The sequence below is a fragment of the Podarcis filfolensis genome, assembly GCF_964270895.1.
Source record: "Podarcis filfolensis genome assembly, chromosome: 13".
In the NCBI taxonomy this organism is placed as follows: domain Eukaryota; kingdom Metazoa; phylum Chordata; class Lepidosauria; order Squamata; family Lacertidae; genus Podarcis; species Podarcis filfolensis.
Window position 1 is genome coordinate 16814469 of NC_139615.1, and position 18996 is coordinate 16833464.

At 44.7% G+C, this 18996-nt stretch overlaps 2 protein-coding genes across 7 annotated transcripts in view; one reads left to right on the forward strand and one right to left on the reverse strand.

Annotated features, from left to right (window-relative positions):
- The first annotated feature begins 518 nt into the window (after positions 1-518).
- LOC310747595 (sulfotransferase 2B1-like) lies at positions 519-17765 on the forward strand. 3 transcript variants are annotated; one of them, XM_083582147.1, is made up of 9 exons: positions 519-600; positions 2785-2884; positions 10740-10830; positions 11494-11641; positions 12068-12276; positions 13914-14040; positions 15122-15216; positions 15356-15536; positions 15678-17765. In XM_083582147.1, the coding sequence occupies exons 4-9, from the start codon at positions 11497-11499 to the stop codon at positions 15815-15817; spliced, it is 897 nt and encodes a 298-aa protein (XP_083438273.1). In that variant the 5' UTR covers positions 519-600; positions 2785-2884; positions 10740-10830; positions 11494-11496; the 3' UTR covers positions 15818-17765. The 3 variants fall into 3 exon arrangements, with proteins under 3 accessions (XP_083438273.1, XP_083438272.1, XP_083438271.1); XM_083582146.1 differs by lacking the exon at positions 10740-10830; XM_083582145.1 differs by lacking the exon at positions 10740-10830 and having other exon boundaries at positions 520-600; positions 11487-11641.
- The window catches only part of LOC310747585 (netrin-1-like), a 40700-nt gene continuing 39455 nt past the window's right edge, over positions 17752-18996 (reverse strand). For all 4 annotated transcript variants that reach the window (XM_083582123.1, XM_083582125.1, XM_083582126.1 and 1 more), the window contains one exon: positions 17752-18513. In XM_083582123.1, the coding sequence (XP_083438249.1) occupies positions 18185-18513 (329 nt within the window). In that variant the 3' untranslated portion in view covers positions 17752-18184. The remainder of the gene's footprint in view (positions 18514-18996) is intronic.

Below are 18996 nucleotides of genomic sequence, written 5' to 3' on the forward strand. Positions count from 1 at the left end.
GAGGTACCTCTGTACTGCTTTAAACCAGAACAGCTTATGTTTGTTTTTGCTGCAGGCCTCTAATGATTCTTTTAGGGCAGCCTTTGCCCACTGTGTGCCTTCCAGCTGTTTTGGACTACAACTCCCATGATCCCCTGCCAGTGCCTCCTGGCAGGGGATGATGGCAGTTGTAGTCCAAAAACAGCTGGAGCGCACCCGGGGCAAAGCCTGGCGCACCAACCATCCTCCTGGATTAGATTTACGCCCTGCATAAATTTCCTGAAAAGGAGCCCCCTGGGCACCTTCAGGGTGAGGTGTGACTTTGGATGGCTCTCAGAGAGACTTCCCTCCACTCATTCCCTGGCTTCGCATCCTCTCATTCTGGCAACCGGCCAAATGTGCAGAACTCCGGCCAAGCTGGGCACTTCCTCTGGCTGGGAAATGACGAGATCCGAGGGGCATCTCCGCGGTGCCACCTTAACGGCGAAGGCTCCCCTGCCAAAGGAGGCAACGCTTGCAAGTTTCTTCAAAGGGAAGTCCCGCCCAGCGCTGCCCTCCTTGGATTGGTTATCGCAAAATCAGGACTCCTGGGTCCACTGGGGATGAAGTGAAATTTAGTAGGTTATGGGAAGGGGAGGGCAGAGAGAACTCACGGAGTTTGAGGTGCTCTGGGAAGGGAGCTGGAGTTTGTTACAGAGGAGAGAAAACACCGCCTAGTTGACTTTTTCTGGAGGAAATCATTATGTGCAGTGGGCCAAAATGGGGTGGGTGGGGAGGAAGACCCTCAGAGAGAGGGGGGCAGTTTACAATAAACATGAAATCTGGGAGAACTCCTGGGTTTTCTGAAAGCCAGGCAGGTTGAGTGCTCTAATAGACCGTTAAATGAAAAGTGGACAAGGGTTGCCAACTGTTTATTCCTGGCAGAGTGCCTGTGGTTTTAGCTGCTGCACAACAAGCAGAAATGCAGCCAGTTTATTCAAATGCATCGCCACAAAAAAGCGGGGTGGGGGAGGGGGGAGAGCAGTAGCAGCAGCAGCAGCAGCAGCACCTGTTGAATTGCTCCATATTCTGCAGCTATTAAAGGTAAGGGAGTCCAGTCAAGAGGAACGGGGAATGGCTGCAGGGAGTAAGTTTTCTTTTAGGGGAATGGATGTAGGAAGTAGCCTCAGAGGAGCAGAGACGTAACTAGATGTGAACTTTGTTGTTGTTGTTTAGTCGTGTCCGACTCTTAGTGACCCCATGGGCCAGAGCACGCCAAGCACTTCTGTCTTCAACTGCCTCCGGCAGTTTGGTCAAACTCATGTTGGTAGCTTCGAGAACACTGTCCCACCATCTCGTCCTCTGTTGTCCCCTTCTCCTTGTGCCCTCCATCTTTCCCAACACCAGGGTCTTTTCCAGGGAGTCTTCTCTTCTCATGAGGTGGCCAAAGTATTGGAGCCTCAGCTTCAGGATCTGTCCTTCCAGTGAGCACTCAGGGCTGATTTCCTTCAGAATGGATAGGTTTGATCTTCTTGCAGTCCATGGGGCTCTCAAGAATCTCCTCCAGCACCATAATTCAAAAGCATCAATTCTTCGGCGATCAGCCTTCTTTATGGTCCAACTCTCACTTCCATACATCACTACTGGGAAAACCATAGCTTTAACTATACGGACCTTTGTTGGCAAGGTGATGTCTCTGCTTTTTAAGATGCTGTCTAGGTTTGTCATCGCTTTTCTCCCAAGAAGCAGGCGTCTTTTAATTTCGTGACTACTGTCACCATCTGCAGTGATCATGGAGCCCAAGAAAGTAAAATCTCTCACTGCCTTCACATTCTGGGGGGGGGGGGGTTACCCTTGATTTAGTCTTTGTTTGGTTACTTAGCACCTGAGGGCTCTCTGCTGAATGCATGAATACTCTCCATGGTTTAGCATTAGGGACATGACCCCAACCTCCTTGCCCCACTTTGTGCACATTCCCCTGTTGCTCCGGTATGAAGATCAGAAGCTTCCCCCCTTCACTTTAGTGTAACCATAGTGCAGTGTGCCATTTGAACTGTAAACTATGGTTCAGGGGAAACACGATCGCCGTCTTCAACTAAGGGTTGTCATGCAGAAGATAGAGCAGACTTGTTTTTTGTTGTTCTGGAGAGCAGAACTAAATCCAATGAGGAGTATTTGTAGGGAAGTGGATTTCAGATGAAAGTAGGTTTGTTGTTTTTTAGTTTAGAGAAAAGACCAGTAAGAGGCAACATGATAGAAGTGTATAAAATTATGTGTGGCATGGGGAATGAATGAATGAATGAATGAATGAATGAACGATAAACAAATTAAAACATGACCCAGATGGGAAACGAGCCCTCAGGCAGTAAAAAGGATTCTCACTCACCCGGACTTAGGTGAAGTCAGGATTCCTGGTTTCACCAGTAACGTTTTCCAGATAAGGAGTGGAAATTCAGAACTTCTTAGTTCTTTGGAAGGGGAGAGCACTATAGGAGGTTTGGGGGCTAGGCTGCAGGTGGGGGTCAGGGCACCAAGCCTTCTTTACAAGACAGATGCATTGTACGTGCATTGCCTTTCACGGCCAAGAAGAACAACCGAGAACACACACACAAAATTATTTTTCAATGATTAAGAAGGAAGCGGTGTGAGGATAGGAGCTGGCTGTGGTGGAGACATATGGTCACATATGTCTGGGTTAGTCTTTTATTTCTATGAGGCAAAGGAGAGCTGCCTATCAAAATATGTGGCCTTGGTTTTGCTCTGCTGCCTCCCTCTAGCCTTCCCTCCACAAAGAACAAAGTCTCCTTTTGTGTGTCTTTCAATGAGTGGCCCGGATTTCCGCCCCTCTGCAGAGATCATGCTACCAGGAGTCAGTTTAGCAGGTTCTGCTGCTGGGGATCTGGGCCTGTGAAAGGAGAAGCAACAGGTGAGTGTTTTCTCCTCCTATTGAAAATGCAAAGGGTTGATCAAATAGAGAAGCCTTCGCAAACAGCTGTCCCCCCTTCCCCTCCTTTGACCATCATCCCAGACCCTCCAAGTGTCCCTGTTTTCCAGGGACGCTGCCGGATTTACAAAGCCATCCCAGTTTCTGATTTGATCCTGGAATGTCCTAAGCTTTTCCTTAGGACATCCCTTTTTTATCAGAGAAATGTTGGAGGATATGGTTATGCAATCCCCGAGCCAAGGAGAAGTAACTATACAACATTTAGAAGACATCTGAAGGTAGCCCTGTAGGAATTTTAAAAATGTTTAATGTTTTGTTATGTTTTTTATATATGTTGGAAGCCACCCAGAGTGGCTGGGGCAACCCAGTCAGATGGGCAGAGTGTAAATACTATATCATAATCATCACCAGCATCATTATGGAATAGGATGTCCCTATTTTCATTGGAGAAATGTTGGAGGGTATGTGATCCTAACTGTTGAAAGCTCAGAGTTGATCTTCCTTGCTGCTCCCACTCCCTGCTCCTGAGTCAGTTTCAAATGGGCTTAGCTTTTGGGTCAAGCTCAGTTTAGGTTATTAAATGCAACATAGAAATGGGAATGTTAAGCCCAAGCCTCAGTCCAAGTTAAAAAGTTCAGCTTTTAGCTCAGTTAGTTCAGCAGGGGCACTGTCTTTTTTTTTTTTTAAATAAATTTTTATTAAGATTTTACAAAAAGAAAGAATAGAAATTCTCAAAATAAAAAGCCATACATTACAGAAAAAACAAAGCACACAGAGATACAAAGAAAGAATCACAATTAATTAAAAAAAAAGTTAAATTAAACAAAAAACACAAAAATAAAAACAAATCCATTATTCCCAATAATCTCAAATTCAAGTTCTTGACCTCCTCACGCCTCCCCACTTTTGTATTCCCGTATAAAAATTTAATTCAGCAAATTCTTACCCTTTTTCAAATATTTTAACTTTATACCATAACATATTATACATCAATATTTTTAACCATTTATCAATACCTTTTTTACATAATCTTACTAACTTTTGTCACTAATTACCACTTGTTACCAATCCAAGCATTTTTAACATTCATTAAGTTTGTAGTATTTCTGAAAATAGTCTTTAAATTTCTTCCAGTCCTCTTCCACCAACTCTTCTCCCAGGTCTCGGATTCTGCCAGTCATTTCCGCTAATTCCATATAGTCCATCAGCTTCATCTGCCACTCTTCCAGGGTGGGTAACTCTTGTGTCTTCCAATACTTAGCGATAAGAATTCTTGCTGCTGTTGTTGCATACATAAAGAAAGTTCTGTCCTTCTTTGGCACCAATTGGCCGACCATGCCCAAGAGAAAGGCCTCTGGCTTCTTAAGAAATGTATATTTAAATATTTTTTTCATTTCGTTATAAATCATCTCCCAGAAAGCCTTAATCTTTGGGCATGTCCACCAAAGGTGAAAGAATGTTCCTTCATTTTCTTTACACTTCCAACATTTATTGTCGGGCAAATGATAGATTTTTGCAAGCTTGACTGGTGTCATGTACCACCTGTATATCATTTTCATAATATTCTCTCTTAGGGCATTACATGCCGTAAATTTCATACCTGTGGTCCATAACTGTTCCCAGTCAGCGAACATGATATTATGACCAACATCTTGTGCCCATTTTATCATAGCAGATTTAACTGTTTCATCCTGCGTATTCCATTTTAGCAGCAAGTTATACATTCTTGAAAGTGTTTTAGTTTTGGGTTCTAACAATTCAGTTTCCAATTTTGATTTTTCCACCTGGAAACCTATTTTTTTATCCATGTTATAAGCTTCTCTTATTTGAAAATAGTGCAGCCAATCTCGCACCTTATCTTTTAATTTCTCAAAACTCTGCAATTTCAATTTGTCTCCTTCTTGTTCCAGTATTTCCCAATATTTCGGCCATTTGGCCTCCATATTGGACTTTTTGAGTGCCTTTGCCTCCATTGGTGACAACCACCTTGGGGTTTTATTCTCCAATAAGTCTTTGTATCTTAACCAGACATTAAACAATGCTTTCCTGACAATATGGTTTTTAAATGCTTTATGAGCTTTAACCTTGTCATACCACAGATATGCATGCCACCCAAAAACATTATTGAAACCTTCTAAATCCAAAATGTCTGTGTTTTCAAGAAGCAGCCATTCTTTCAGCCAACAAAATGCGGCCGATTCATAATAAAGTTTCAGGTCTGGCAGGGCAAATCCACCTCTTTCTTTAGCATCAGTTAGTATTTTAAATTTTATTCTGGGCTTCTTGCCCTGCCAGACAAATCTAGATATATCTCTCTGCCACTTCTTGAAACAATCCATTTTGTCTAAAATTTGCAAGGATTGAAACAAAAATAACATCTTTGGCAATACATTCATTTTTATAGCCGCAATTCTGCCCAGCAAGGAGAGCTTCAGATTTGACCATATCTCTAAATCTTTCTTCACTTCTGACCAACATTTCTCATAATTATCTTTAAATAAATTTAGATTCTTAGCAGTCATGTTAACCCCCAAATATTTAACCTTCTTTACTATTGTTAGGCCTGTCTCCTTCTGAAACCTTTCTTTCTCGATCGGTGTTAAATTTTTCTCAAGAACTTTAGTTTTTGACTTGTTCAACTTAAAGCCAGCCATCTGCCCAAATTCTTGGATCACTTCCAAAACTCTTTTCGAACTAGATTCTGGCTCCTGTAATGTTAATACTAAGTCATCTGCAAATGCTTTCAATTTATATTGCTTAGCTCCGACCTGAATGCCTTTAATCAGACGGTCCCTTCTAATCATGTTCAGTAGTACCTCCAGGACTGATATAAACAACAATGGGGAAATTGGGCAGCCTTGTCGTGTACCTTTCTCTATCTTAAATCCCTCTGTCACCACATTATTAACAATTAACTTAGCCTTTTGTTCTGAATATATTGCACTTATACCATTTTCAAACCCTTGACCCACCCCCATCCCCTGAAGGTTTTTCTTCATAAAACTCCAAGAAATGTTGTCAAAGGCTTTCTCCGCATCTATGAAAATTAGGACTGCTTTAGTATTTATATTCACTTGCAGCTTCTCCAGAATATTAATTATGTTCCTTGTATTGTCCGACAAGTGTCTACCCGGGAGAAAGCCAGCTTGATCCTTGTGAATCTCTTCCAATAATACTTTTTTTAACCTATTAGCCAAAATGTCTGCAAATATTTTGTAATCCACATTAAGAAGGGATATGGGGCGGTAGTTCTTAAGTTGCGTCTTTTCAGACTCAGTTTTCGGTATAAGTGTAATGTAGGCTTCCTGCCACGACTCCGGCGCCTTTTTCCCCTCTAATATCTCATTGCACACCTCCATTAGTGGCCGAATTAACCAATCTTTCAAGACTCTATAGTATTTGGAGGTTAAGCCGTCTGGTCCTGGAGATTTACCCAACTGCATATTTTGAATGGCACCCATCACTTCCTGTTCTGTAATTTTGTCACTCAACAATGTCTTTTTTTCTTGAGAAATTTTTTGTAATCCATTTTTCCTCAGGAATTGATCTAACTCGGCCTCTTTCTGTGGTCCTTGTGTATAGAGTTGTTTAAAGTATCTCTGGAAGCAGTTTCTAATTTCCAATGGATTCTGTATGATCTTTCCATTTACCTCCAAATTTGTAATAGTGTTTAATTTCTGTCTTTTCTTCATCTGCCATGCTAGCAGTTTCCCACATTTGTTTGCTGATTCAAAGGACTTTTGTCTCATCTGCTTAATTTTCCATTCCACTTCCTGATTTATCATTTTCATATATTGTACTTGATATAGCTTAATTTCTCTCAGAATCTCTTGAGATTTTGGTTTCGCTCTTAGTCTCTTCTCTCCTTCTTTTATTTTTTCCAGAATTTTATCTTTTTTCTCATTTTGGGTTCTCTTCTTTATTGCATTCTGTTGAATCAGAAACCCTCTCATGACCGCTTTACCTGCGTCCCAGATTGTTCTTTTTTCCACCGTAGTGTTCAAATTTATCTCGAAATAGTCTCTCAAAGTTTTTTGGGCCTTCTTAATCACCGCCTGGTCTCTAAACAGGGTGTCATTCATTCTCCATCTGAAAGAACCGGTTGGCATTAGTTTCATCTCCATCTTCACTGCATTGTGGTCGGAGCAAGTTTTTGGGCAAATTTCCACTTTTCGTGTCTTAGGTGCCAGTCCTCTAGTTATCCATATTTGATCAATTCTTGTCCAAGTCATGTTGGCTTCAGAGAAGAATGTTCCCTCTCTTCCAAGGGGGTTCTTAGTTCTCCAAATGTCAGTAAGGTCCATATTGTCAACTAGTTCAAAAAAGGTTTTTGGTAGTCTGCCATCTTTAGTTACCACCTGTCTTTGCGACTTATCCATGTTAGTAGATACCACTCCATTCATATCTCCCATCAAAATGATGTTGTAGTCCATATAGTCCAACAATGTCTCATGCAGTTTCTTAAAAAATTCAGATTTCCCCTCATTTGGTGCATATACTCCAACAATCAAATATTTTTCACCTTGTAGTTGGATCTCAATTGCGACAAATCTTCCTTGCTCATCTTTAAAAACAAACTTCGGTGATAGGCTCTCTTTTGCATAGATAACAACTCCTCTCTTTTTAACTTTGTCCGATGAGATAAATTCTTGACCCAATCTTTTATTAATAAGAACTTTTCTGTGGAGCCTTACCACATGGGTTTCCTGTAAACAAATTAGGTCTAATTGTTCCTTTTTCAATATGTGAAAGACTTTTCTCCTTTTCTCCGGAGAGTTAAGGCCGTGAATGTTCCAACTTAATGCTTGCAGAGACATGGTGTAGTTGTTTTAATTTCCTCCAGTCGCTCCCAAGAGCTTATCAAGTTCTTGCGGTGGTATCTTCCTTTTCGATTTGTCAAATTCCAAAGGTGGTAGTGCTGTGTCTACTCCTGGTCTCAAGGCTTTTAGCACATCTGTCGCTTCCTTTTGTAGATCTTCTTCAAAGTCTCTCAAAAATTTTTCCTTATCTTCCACTGATCTGATTCTGAACTTTTTCCCTTTAAATGTAAAAGACAGTCCCTGGGGGAACTCCCATCTGAAGGCAATAGAGTTCCTTCTCAGCAAGGCCACCAAGTCTCCGTAATTGACTCTCAAATCCAGCAGATGTTTCGGAATATCTTTAAAAATCTCCACTCTGGACTCATTAATCTCTAAAGTCTTCTGGAAGTGAGCGCCCAATATTTTGTCCCGTTCCTCTTTCGACCGGAGGGTCACCAAACAGTCTCTCACCCTGTTTTTCCTCCCTCCTCTTCCAAGTCTAAAGGCGCTCACTATCTTAAAATCTTTATCCAACTCCAAATTCCAAAATTTCTCAAATTCCTGTGAAAGATAGTCGTTCAAATTATCTTTCTCAAGTTCAGGCACCGCTCTGATCCTCAAGTTTGTCTGCCTCTCTCTCAATTCCACCATAGACAATAAGGCCTGGTGATCCCCAATCTGTTTACGTATTGGTTTAATTTCTCCCTCTACAGCCACAGCTTTTTCTTTTGCTTCCTCAGCTTTTTCTTTTGCCTCCTCGGCTATTTTCCTGGTAGTCGCAGATTCCTCCAGCAGTTTTTCTATAGCTTTAGTGTTTGAGTTGATACTAGCTGTGTTCCCTTTAATTTCAGCTGACTGATCTGAGACCTGCTTACTTAGGCCTTCCAATTTTTCATAGATTTTGTTCAACACAGATGTAAATTCCCCTTCTGAGGCCATTCCTTTTAACTCAGATTGCCCTGCGTCTTCCTCCTGAGTCACAGGGGGGCCAGGCACAGATGCTCTGCGTTGCTGGGAAGCTAAGGTAGACTGTTGCCCTTTAACCTTAGCTCTTGTTGCTCTTTGTTCAGTCATTCCCCCTTATCTTCCGTCAAGGTCAGTTCCCAGGATCAAGCCTTGCAGTGGAAAGTCCCCAAAGTTAGTAGTGGAAAATTCCCCCAGTCAGATACTGACATCAATAGTCCTCTAGGGGGACACAGTAGCCGCCTTTGTATTCACAGCAACCAAATAACAAAGTCTTTTTGTAACTTTCCGTGTCCCCTCTTTAGTTAAAACTAAGTATCCAATTAAAGGGAGACTTTGAATGTATCACCTTGCAGAGTTTGAGCGATATTTACAGTATCCAAGTCAAGTCAATGCGAGCTCAAATGTAACAGTCCTTGTTAATCTGACAGTCCGTTCCCAGGGAGTCCGAAAGAAAAAAAACCATTAAGTTCCCAGAAGATCCCCAGAAGAAATACAGTCACTTTCTTAACTTCCCCCCTCTCCTCTAATGGGGGAGTTCCTTCTTTTAATGCTTGGAGTTCAAGTTTTACAACCCACTTTAAAGTATTAGCGTAGAAAGGTCTTTGCTTTGATCTTTTACAAAACGGAAAGGCGGACTTCCTGTTTGCACCTTTCCGCTTCGGAGCCCAAATTCTCTTATTTTTTCTTTTCAAGTCCGAAATTCTTAAATTCCCCTACTCACGGATGTTCTCTTTAGAGCCGAATTTCACAGGAAAAAGGTCGGCGCTCTCCGGCAACAGCTACGCGGCTTCGCTCCATAGACGCAGCAATTGACCCGTAGCACCGCGCCGCTCCCGCTGCACACCGGAACCCCTTACGGGGCTCCCTTGCTAAAGCGGGGGGCGCAAAAGGTGCCTGCTGGGTCCCACGCTCGCAGGCTCTTTCTGCCTGCGATTTCTAATCGGGTCCCCGCTTCGCCGTAGCGGAACAGACCCACTTTCTACAGAGCTTCTCCTCCTACTCAGAAGGAGACCGCCATTGCCGTTGGCGCCGCCTCCGGAAGTCAGCAGGGGCACTGTCAGACTAATGCTGTTTTCCGGCAGGATTCAGTGGCATCCTGGCAAATTCAGTTTGCAATTCACCACCAGAGTTGCTTTGGAGCTCTTGGGCAACAACCCTCTCCCAACCCAGTAATTTTGCAGTAAGGAAAGTGATGGGGAAATGTGGGAGAACATTTGCTTGGCACACTGCGCATGTCCAGAGAACAGTTCCCACAGAAAGTGTCCTCGCATAGACAAAATAATCTCAGCCTTCTGCTGCTTCTTGAAACTTCTCTGTTTCTGGAACAAATGATTCTCTCACACAGAGAGAATATCCAACACTTCCTTCTACCACAGGGAAATATTTGGGGTCATTTAGGAGAGTCAAAATTGCTTCAGGATTGCTTACCTGCACCATTTCAGAATATGGTCTATGTACCTGTGCATTTGCACCCACCCTGTGTATTTGTGAACATTTATTTTTGATACCTTAAACAGGGCATAGGCACACTTGGCCCTCCAGATGTCTTGGGACTACAACTCCCATGATCCCTAGCTAACAGGACCAGTGGTCAGGGATGATGGGAGTTGTAGTCCCAAAACATCTGGAGGGCCAAGTTTGCCTATGCCTGGGTTAGAGCTTTGACTTTTGCAGGATTGTTAGGCCTCTGGCACAGGTCAGCGGACCCCGAGGCCTGCATGCTCCTTTTTGCCCCTGCTTTCTTCCTCCTCAGCAAGTGCGGCAACTCTGCGCCAGCCAGGAGCCCTCCCCCTGCCAGTAAACAAGTGGGAACCCCAGCTGATGAAGCTGCAAGGTGTTAGAGCATCAGCTTTTCATGCAGGAGGTCCCAGGTTCAGTCCCCAGCATCTCCATGTGGTGGGTTTAAGGACTCCTGCCTGAAACCCTGGAGAGCCACTGCCAGCCAGTGTAGACAGTACTAGGCTAGATGGACCCGTGGTCTGGTTTGGTGCAAGGCTGCTCCATGTGTTCCTAACCAGCACTGTCCAGTTCTGTGGGCATTTGAGGCCTCATGAGGCGTCTTTTGCCTGCAGGACCTTGGCCAGCTCCCTATACAGTGGTACCTTGGTTCTCAAACGCCTTGGTACTCAAATAACTTGGAACCCAAACACCGCAAACTCGGAAGTAAGTGTTCCAGTTTGTGAACATTTTTCGGAAGCTGAATGTGCTCTGTTTTGAGTGTTACACTTCTGATTTGAGTGCCACACTTTTGTTTTGAGTGTTATGCTTAGGTCTGTCTGTTTTTGCTATTTATTTCGCGTTTCTGTTTTTGTTGCTTTTTTGTGACTGTGTGGAACCCAGTTCAGCTACTGATTGATTGATTGATTGATTGATGTGTGACTGCAGTGCATTGTTTATTGCTTTCATTTTATGGATCAATGGGCTTGTTAGATAGTAAAATTCATGCTAAATTGCTGTTTTAGGGGTTGTTTTTAAAAGTCTGGAACAGATTAATCCATTTTGCATTACTTCCTATGGGAAAGCGTGCCTTGGTTTTAGAACGTTTTGGTTTTGGAACGGACTTCCGGAACGGATTAAGTTTAAGAACCAAGGCACCACTGTAAAAGGAACCAACAGAGATGTTGCCCCTGCACATAGCTGGAGGCAACTGAAGCCCCCTATAGGCTGACCAGACCTGGGTAACAATATTAAAATGAATGAGGAACTGAAATCAGATTAAAGCATGCAGTCATGAAATAAATAAATGTGACAATTAAATAAATGTGACAATTAAATAAGTGCACGTTTGCGTCTTCTTCTTTTCAACCTCTTCCCCGCAATCCCAAGACCATGGCCAGGCGGCTTGCACACTCCATAGAGTACGGTGGAATAACCCTCCCCGCTCTGGTGCACAGTGAAGACAGCGTTCGGTATGCCCATCGGAGCTTCCAGGTGCAAGACAGCGACGTCTTCAACATCACGTATCCAAAATCTGGTGAGCCATTTGAAAGCACACACAACACAACACAACAACACAACACAACACAACACAACACCCAACCCCTGGGCTCTCGCCTGCCCAGAGTTTCTGGACTGACAAACTCTATCCACTCATTTTTGTCTACCCCACTCTTTCTATTTGAATCTAGAAGATACTCAGATCCCAGCTAGTGTTCTTCCACAGGAAACCCCCCCCTTGCTAAGGCTGTTTATTACTCTGAACAGCTGCGGGACAGGCAGAAATTCAACAGGCGCAGCTTTTCAAAAAGCAGCACCCGTTGAACTGTGCTGCATGTCAAGCTGTTACGGGGACAGGAGAGGTGATGCAAACTAACCTGGATAGCTCCTTTTTATTTCAAAATCCCATTTGCAGATGCCCTCTGTGAGGCCAAGAGGGTGCTCATCTCTCATCCTTCCCCAGGAACAACTTGGATGAAGGAAATCCTCACCTTGATCCACAGCAATGGGGACCCCACTCTCTCACGGTCATTACCCTGCTGGGAACGGGTGCCCTGGATTGAACAGGTCACAGCAGTGAAATACCTGGAGAACCAAACGTGCCCCCGCCTCATAACCTCTCACTTACCCGCAGCAATCTTTCCAGAATCGTTCTTCACCTCACAGGCTAAGGTGAGTCTAGGACCTTCTTGGGTGCTAATGTACAGAGGAGGGGGCTCTCTTGGTCACCACAGTTTCCTCAGAAGCTCAGAGGGTCGGGTCGGGTGGCAATGCTTCTGTTCTTCCACTTAGTGTATATGTGGGGTTTTGTGTCAGCGTCACATGTGTGGGTTCTCTTACTATTCGCTTGTTGTATTTACTTGGTGGTGAGAGAGGTTCGGGTGGCCTAAGGTGTGGTTGGTTGTCTTTGGCTGGCTGTAGTGAGATTTGTTTGTGTGTGTGTGTGTGTGTGTGTGTGTGTGTGTGTGTGTTGGGATCATCTTAGTCAGATTGATTCGTATGCTGTCACCGGATTCTTGTCGTTGTCTTGTTGGGCTGTGTATGTGACAAAGAGGAGCCATACTGGGGTGAAGGCGTCTTCTTCTATTTGTCCCCACGTCAGTTTCAGTTCATTGGTTAGTTTTTCTAATAAGGCTGCTATCATTCCTCCCTCCCCTTCTTCCCCCTCTTTTCTTCCTAACCCAACACTGTATGTAACACTAATGTCTCACAACAAATGAAACTGGTAGAAAACACAACTTGGAAAAAGAGACAATGCACATATTTTTGTAAACTAAGAAATCTTTAATAAAAATATATTTTTTAAAAGAAGAAGCTCAGAGGGTGGTGGCCAGGGAGATCTCCTAAGTTATGCTTTACCCTGCCCTTTGACACCTGAGACGTATGCTTTAGTACTCACCTGATTTCCAGTATTGTAAGTTGTTTCAAATTGTTTTTAATACAGTGGTACCTTGAGTTAATTCGTTCTTGAATTAACCTGAAGCACCACTTTAGCTAATGGGGCCTCCTGCTGCCACCTCACCGCCAGAGCACGATTTTTGTTCTCATCCTGAAGCAAAGTTCTTAACCCGAGGTACTATTTCTGGGTTAGCATAGTCTGTAACCTGAAGCGTATGTAACCTGAAGCATATGTAACCCGAGGTACCACTGTATGGTGTTTTCATTGTTGTAACCTGCCCTGGAACATTAGGGTAAAGAATGGATTACAGTGGTACTTCTGGTTGCGAACGGGATCCGTTCCAGAGTCCCATTCGCAACTTGAAAGGAACGCAACCTGTGTCTGTGCGTCTGCGCATGTGCGGGTTGCTATTCACCACTTCTGTGCATGCTCGTTATGTCATTTTGCGCGTCTGCGCATGGACGAGTGGCGAAACCCAGAAGTAACCCTTTCCGGTACTTCTGGGTCACCGCAGGACGCAACCTGAAAAATCGTATCATGAAGCAAAGGTAATAAGAGGTATGACTGTATTATTATTATTATTATTATTATTATTATTATTATTATTATTATTATTATTGGAAGGGGCATGGTACCATTGTCAATGCTAGGGAACCAGTCAGTGCATGGGGTGGAACTGAGATCTTTTGATGAAGGGCAGTATATAAATCTAATCATCATCCTCATCCTCACAGAGACTATTGAGTTGCCCTAATCGACAGAAGAGCGCCATAGAGGTAGTTTCTTCGTGACCCCCTGGGAAGGGAGGTATTTTCTTCGCTGCCAGCCTCCCTAGGAGAGACCCTGCCTCATGGCATGAGGAAGAGCCATTGGCAGTTATTCCAATGCCTGAAAAACCTTTCTTTTCCAGGCCATTTACACCGTCCGTGACCCCAAGGATGTCTGTGTCTCGCTCTTTTATTACACCAAGATGGCTTCATTTCTGGAGCACGAGGAGGATTTTGGGGAATTCATCAGGAAGTTTGTTTCAGGGGAAGGTACATGAGCGTGTGGGTTTTCTGGGAAGGGCAGTGGGACCTGACATTTGGTAGGAGGCGTCAGGGGTCACAAGCAGCGTAGCCTAGATCCCCACTGGGGCTGTTTGGTTGAAAGGCTGGGAGGCTGACAGCAGGTGGCGCTAGCAGCAATAGCAGGCAGAGCCAGAGCCAACAATAGCTAGATCAAGTTAATTCTGGTTTTGTCCCCACCCTCCTCTCTGTTGAAACCAACAAAGGCAGCACTGAGACTAAGGAAGAGGTTGTCAGCCAGTTTCACCTCCTGGACTGGTTGTTAATAAGGAGGCAGGTGGAAGGGGGCTGGCTGAGGGCAGGCTGGACCCACACATTGTCCCTATGCTGTGGCCTTTGGCTCTGTTCAATCTCACATGGCAATCCTGCCAATAGTCTTGATTTCCTAGTAATTCTCATTGCTCACCTACAAAGGAAGTGAAAGATGCAATCCGTAAGTCTGATTGGTCTGTTGTCAGTTCCAACCTGTCAAACCCGCTTAACCTGGAACCAATTAAACGAAGGGTGGCAATGGTGGGTGTGGCCACAAGTGGGTGTGGTGTGACCACACACACACACAGATCCCTCCCCCCCAAAAGCACATAACTCCCCTCTGCAACTGAGCCATGCAGGTTCTTAACAATCTGCTGTTGGTTAAAAATAAATTCACTTAGATCACCTTCCCCCAACCTGGTGTCTTCCAGATGTTTTGGACTACTACTCCCATTAGCCTCAGCCAGCATGGCCAATGCTCAGGGATGATGGGTGTTGTAGTTCAAAACAACCAGATGGAGAAGGATGAATTAGCAGCTTTCAATCTCTCTCATTCACTTATTTCCATTTATGCCTGAATCTTCGTTTGAAACTGTGGCTCCTGGTGGACAATATTGTAGACAGCAAAAGAACAATCCTATGAAAGTTTCTTCATAAGTCTCACCGAAATTGATAGTGCTTGCTTCCAAGTGACTGTGTGTAGGATTGTGTCTTTTTAAATTTAATCTTCATTTTTTTCCATGCTGCTGCTGCTTCTCTTTAAAACCACAAAACAAATCCCCTCTCTGTTTCTCTTTAGTTCTCTTTGGCTCCTGGTTTGATCATGTCAAGAGCTGGCTGGCCTACAAAGACCAGGCAAACTTTCTCCTTCTGACCTATGATGAATTGCTGAAGGTGAATTATTAAGAAAAAAACAGGTTTCTTTGGTCCTCAACCCCGGTCCTCTCTCAGGTCAGACCCATAAGCCATTCTAGGCTACTCTGAGGCCCTGGCAGTCTATCTCCTTCCAACCCTTGTTATCTCCCCTTCTCAGGACTTACGGGGCAGCGTTCTCCGCATCTGCCAGTTCCTGGACAAGGACTTAGATGTGCCTGCTGTTGACTCTGTGGTGGAGAATGCCTCTTTTCAAGTCATGAAGGGAAACAAGATGGTGAACTATAGCCTCGTCCCTGAGGATATTATGAACCAAAAGATCAGCCCCTTCCTCAGGAAAGGTAAAAATACCCCTGAAAGCCGGGGAGGGGGAGTTCTTTGGCAGGACTACTTGCAATTCAATATTTGAGGAGGTGGTACGTCTAGAGTAAAAGATCCCTCCAGCTCTCTCATATTCCCCATCGCACCTTTTTTTTTTGCAGGGATTTCTGGAGATTGGAAAAATCATTTCACTTCAGAGCAGAGTGCTGCATTCCATCATCTCTACCAGGAGAAGATGAAAGACGCAGGGATCAGATTTCCTTGGGATGAACTCCAAACTGAAATCCACCAGGAACCTTAAGGTTTCAGAGAGGGAAATGTTAGGCGCAGAATTTCCCCTGTTCTAACGTCCTTATACACCAGCCTTTGTTATGAGAATCAGCTTACTCTTTTTAACACAAAAGCTACCATTCACTTCTCACATAATCTAGGAGTCTCAGCTATCAGCACTACTGAGGATTCCAGTGCAGGTTTATGCTTTGAGCAATGAACAGTAGGAGCTCTTCACTCTGATAGAAAGCAGAGGGCTAGCTTGTACAACTGGAAGAATTAAAGTTTTCTTGGATTGTATCATATCAAGCTGCAGTGGTGGTGGTGACGTTGTGTGTCTGAGTCATCCCCCACAAAATAAAATGCTTCCTGCATTTAGAAAGCTTGCCTTTCAGGGACAAAGGGTCAGACCTTTCCTTTTTCCTTTCACATGCTAGATTTTCTTCCCCAGGCAAGGAGTTCTCTTGTGTGCTTTTGCTGCTGTGTCACAATAATCCTGTGCCTCTCTTTACTACAAAAGAACATTTGTTTTTGCCAGTTTTGTCTGCCTTTCCTCTTGCAGGTGACTTTTGTTTTATTTGCAGTCGCGGCTGGTTATAAAATTTTGCCTCCCCAAACTAATAAAGCAGCAATAGCTGTCCCGACTGTCCACTAGATGGTGTAGTTGTTTTAGACAAGGACAATGTGGCACTATGAGCTCATCTGCACTGCCTCAAAGCTCGCCTTGTGCCATAGGTTGCTCCCTCCTTCATTTTTTGACAGGAAGCGCATGTTTCTACTGCCCAGGTGACACATCTGCTGACCTGAAGCAAGAAACTACTTTTCCACTAACCAATAGCAATGTAAAAAGGCTTCCTAAATCAAGTACATGCTGCTGTGCTGTGTTTGCCCTATCATGGTTTTTAGGTTAACCCACTCTCCTCCTCTGCCGCTGCCACCAAACCTCAACACTCCTTGCCTCGTATATCTTTAATTGCTGCTGCTACACATTTCCAGGCGAGTATCTCTCTCCGTTCTGGCAGGCCTGACCTGGGAGGAAGTCCTTTTACACTCATTGGGGCCTGCTTCTTGAGACTGGGTTGTTAGCTGTGTTAGTTAGTAAGCAAAGCGCTATCCTCTTTCCGCACTCCTTCAACTCGCAGAAAGCTCTGCTTATTCTTTTTAGTCCTATTGCTTCTCAGGCAGCAGCTCAGAGCAGGCACTCAAGCTGCTTTGCTAGCTAAGAGAGTCGGAGCCCGTGTGCTGCCATTGCTGCAATGTGGGTGTGGTGGCCTGTGCCTTCCCCAGCATCCTGGGTGCCTGCATGCAAGAGACAAGGTGGAAACAAGGAAGAGGCACAGGCAGGTAGGAGCAGATTTGCCTAGGAGGAAGTCCCTTTGCCCTCCGAGGGGTTTGCTTCTGAAGAGGAGCGCCTGAGACTGAGTTCTTAGTTAAGTCCGCGAGGAACATAGTCTGCATTTTCCTTTATTCATTTGTAATATTACTAGTAGCTCCCAAGAGCACAAAGTTTAGCATTTGCTTGCTTGTGCATCACCGAGGGGGGCTGTTGCGAGGGAGAAACAGATGCACGCTCCTACCCTGCCACAAACACATGATATGCCTTTCCCCTGCCTGTGAGCAAGTTTCGCAATCTGGCAAGAGCTTTGCCGCCAGAAAGCAATAAGTAGATCCACTGCTACAGCGCATCAACAATACCCAACCCAAAACGTATCTCCCTCCTCCTTTAGAGCAGCCGTCGACTCAGAGCAAACCACCTGGTAGACATGACAGCAAGATAGGGATGCTGATCTCTGAAACGCATTGTGAAAATGAAATTCCTCAGCCCCCCCCAAAGGGGTGGTATTTCCCCCTCTGCTGATGGACAGACATGCATGTCCAATTTACCTGTTCATTTGCAAGTCTGTTCCAATCTCATTTCCACATTAACCTGCAACTGAAATAAATAAACCAACCCCACACAAAATACGTATTTAAATACACCGTTTATCTCCATGTACATTATTTCTAAAAGCATCTTTATCTTGAAATATGCATGTTGGCATTTATTTATTTATTATTTGAGCGGAGAACTGCGTCGTAAATTTCAGACACGTGCGGAGGGATAATTACGCTCCAGTCTGCACATTTTCAGTTTGACAGGCGCAGATCAGGTCAGGTTGTCTTGGGATTCACAGGCGTCGACTTCTTTTCAAGTGTTCCTTACTTGCCACACAGGAGAGGATGGAGGCGGTAAGAGAAGCCTATATGTCCTCAAAACTAACACTTAAAAATCCAAATGTTTCCCTTATGCTCTCTAATATCAAGGGAAGTGGAGGGGTATTACCAAATGTACCCATTTGTTCCCCCCCCATTCCCTCACTCTGTTTTCCTCCCTGCTCCCCCGGCCCCCTGTGCTGATTCAGCTGAGTCTGCATTTCCCACGCCTGCTTTGCTGCTGGAAACTGCGCAGTTTGTGTGCCCAGGCGTCCCTCCAAGGCAGGGCCAGGCTGTTTTTGTCGAGGATTAACCGGGCAGGGTCGGGTGACTCCTCATCATTGCCGATCACCAGGTAAGATTTGCCAACTTGGAGGTGGAGGCAGCGGCATGCCAGGTCCTGCTCAGGCACCCAGAGCGGCTGCTCGCCCCGCCGAATGGGCACTCGGCGCTGGCGGTAGACGGTGAGGACCGAGGCCGTGAACTGCCACCACGTGCCCGACTTCTCCATGGACAACAGCTGCGCACGCAGAACTGGCAGTGGCAGAAAAAAGGAAGAAATGACCCTTGGGAAGTCGCAACAAACGGTTGCATGGTGTTGCCCTGCAGCTATGGCGTCACACACACAAGGACAAGGCTTATACTGAGTGAGACGGTTGGTTCACCTCCATCAGTATTGTCTACACTGATTGGCTGTCGCTCTCCAGGGATTCAGGCAGAGGACCATTCCTGGCCCTACCTGGAGATGCCTGGGGTTGAACGTGGGACCTTTCACCCCCTTTGTAAGTTGTTCTGTTCTTCCCTCCCCAGAAGCTGGAGCATCTCCTGGCCCCCATTTTCAAGCCTGTGATGTCATTGCTGGGCATGTCATCCCTTGCAAAACAAAAACCCAATACTTACCAGAAGGCCTGTGCTTCCAGCGATGATGTGCAGATAGTGGGAATTATGTCATGAACAAGCCTGCACATCTCACCTTACATTTTCCTTTAAAGGTGGGATTTTCCAATGTTTCCCATT

Bases quoted from the DNA above. Each gene is read 5' to 3' on its own strand.
- LOC310747595 (XM_083582147.1), top strand. From the start codon at position 11,497: ATGGCCAGGCGGCTTGCACACTCCATAGAGTACGGTGGAATAACCCTC. The intron at 11,642-12,067 runs GTGAGCCATTTG...ATCCTTCCCCAG, and splicing joins CATCACGTATCCAAAATCTG to GAACAACTTGGATGAAGGAA. The intron at 12,277-13,913 runs GTGAGTCTAGGA...TTTCTTTTCCAG, and splicing joins TCTTCACCTCACAGGCTAAG to GCCATTTACACCGTCCGTGA.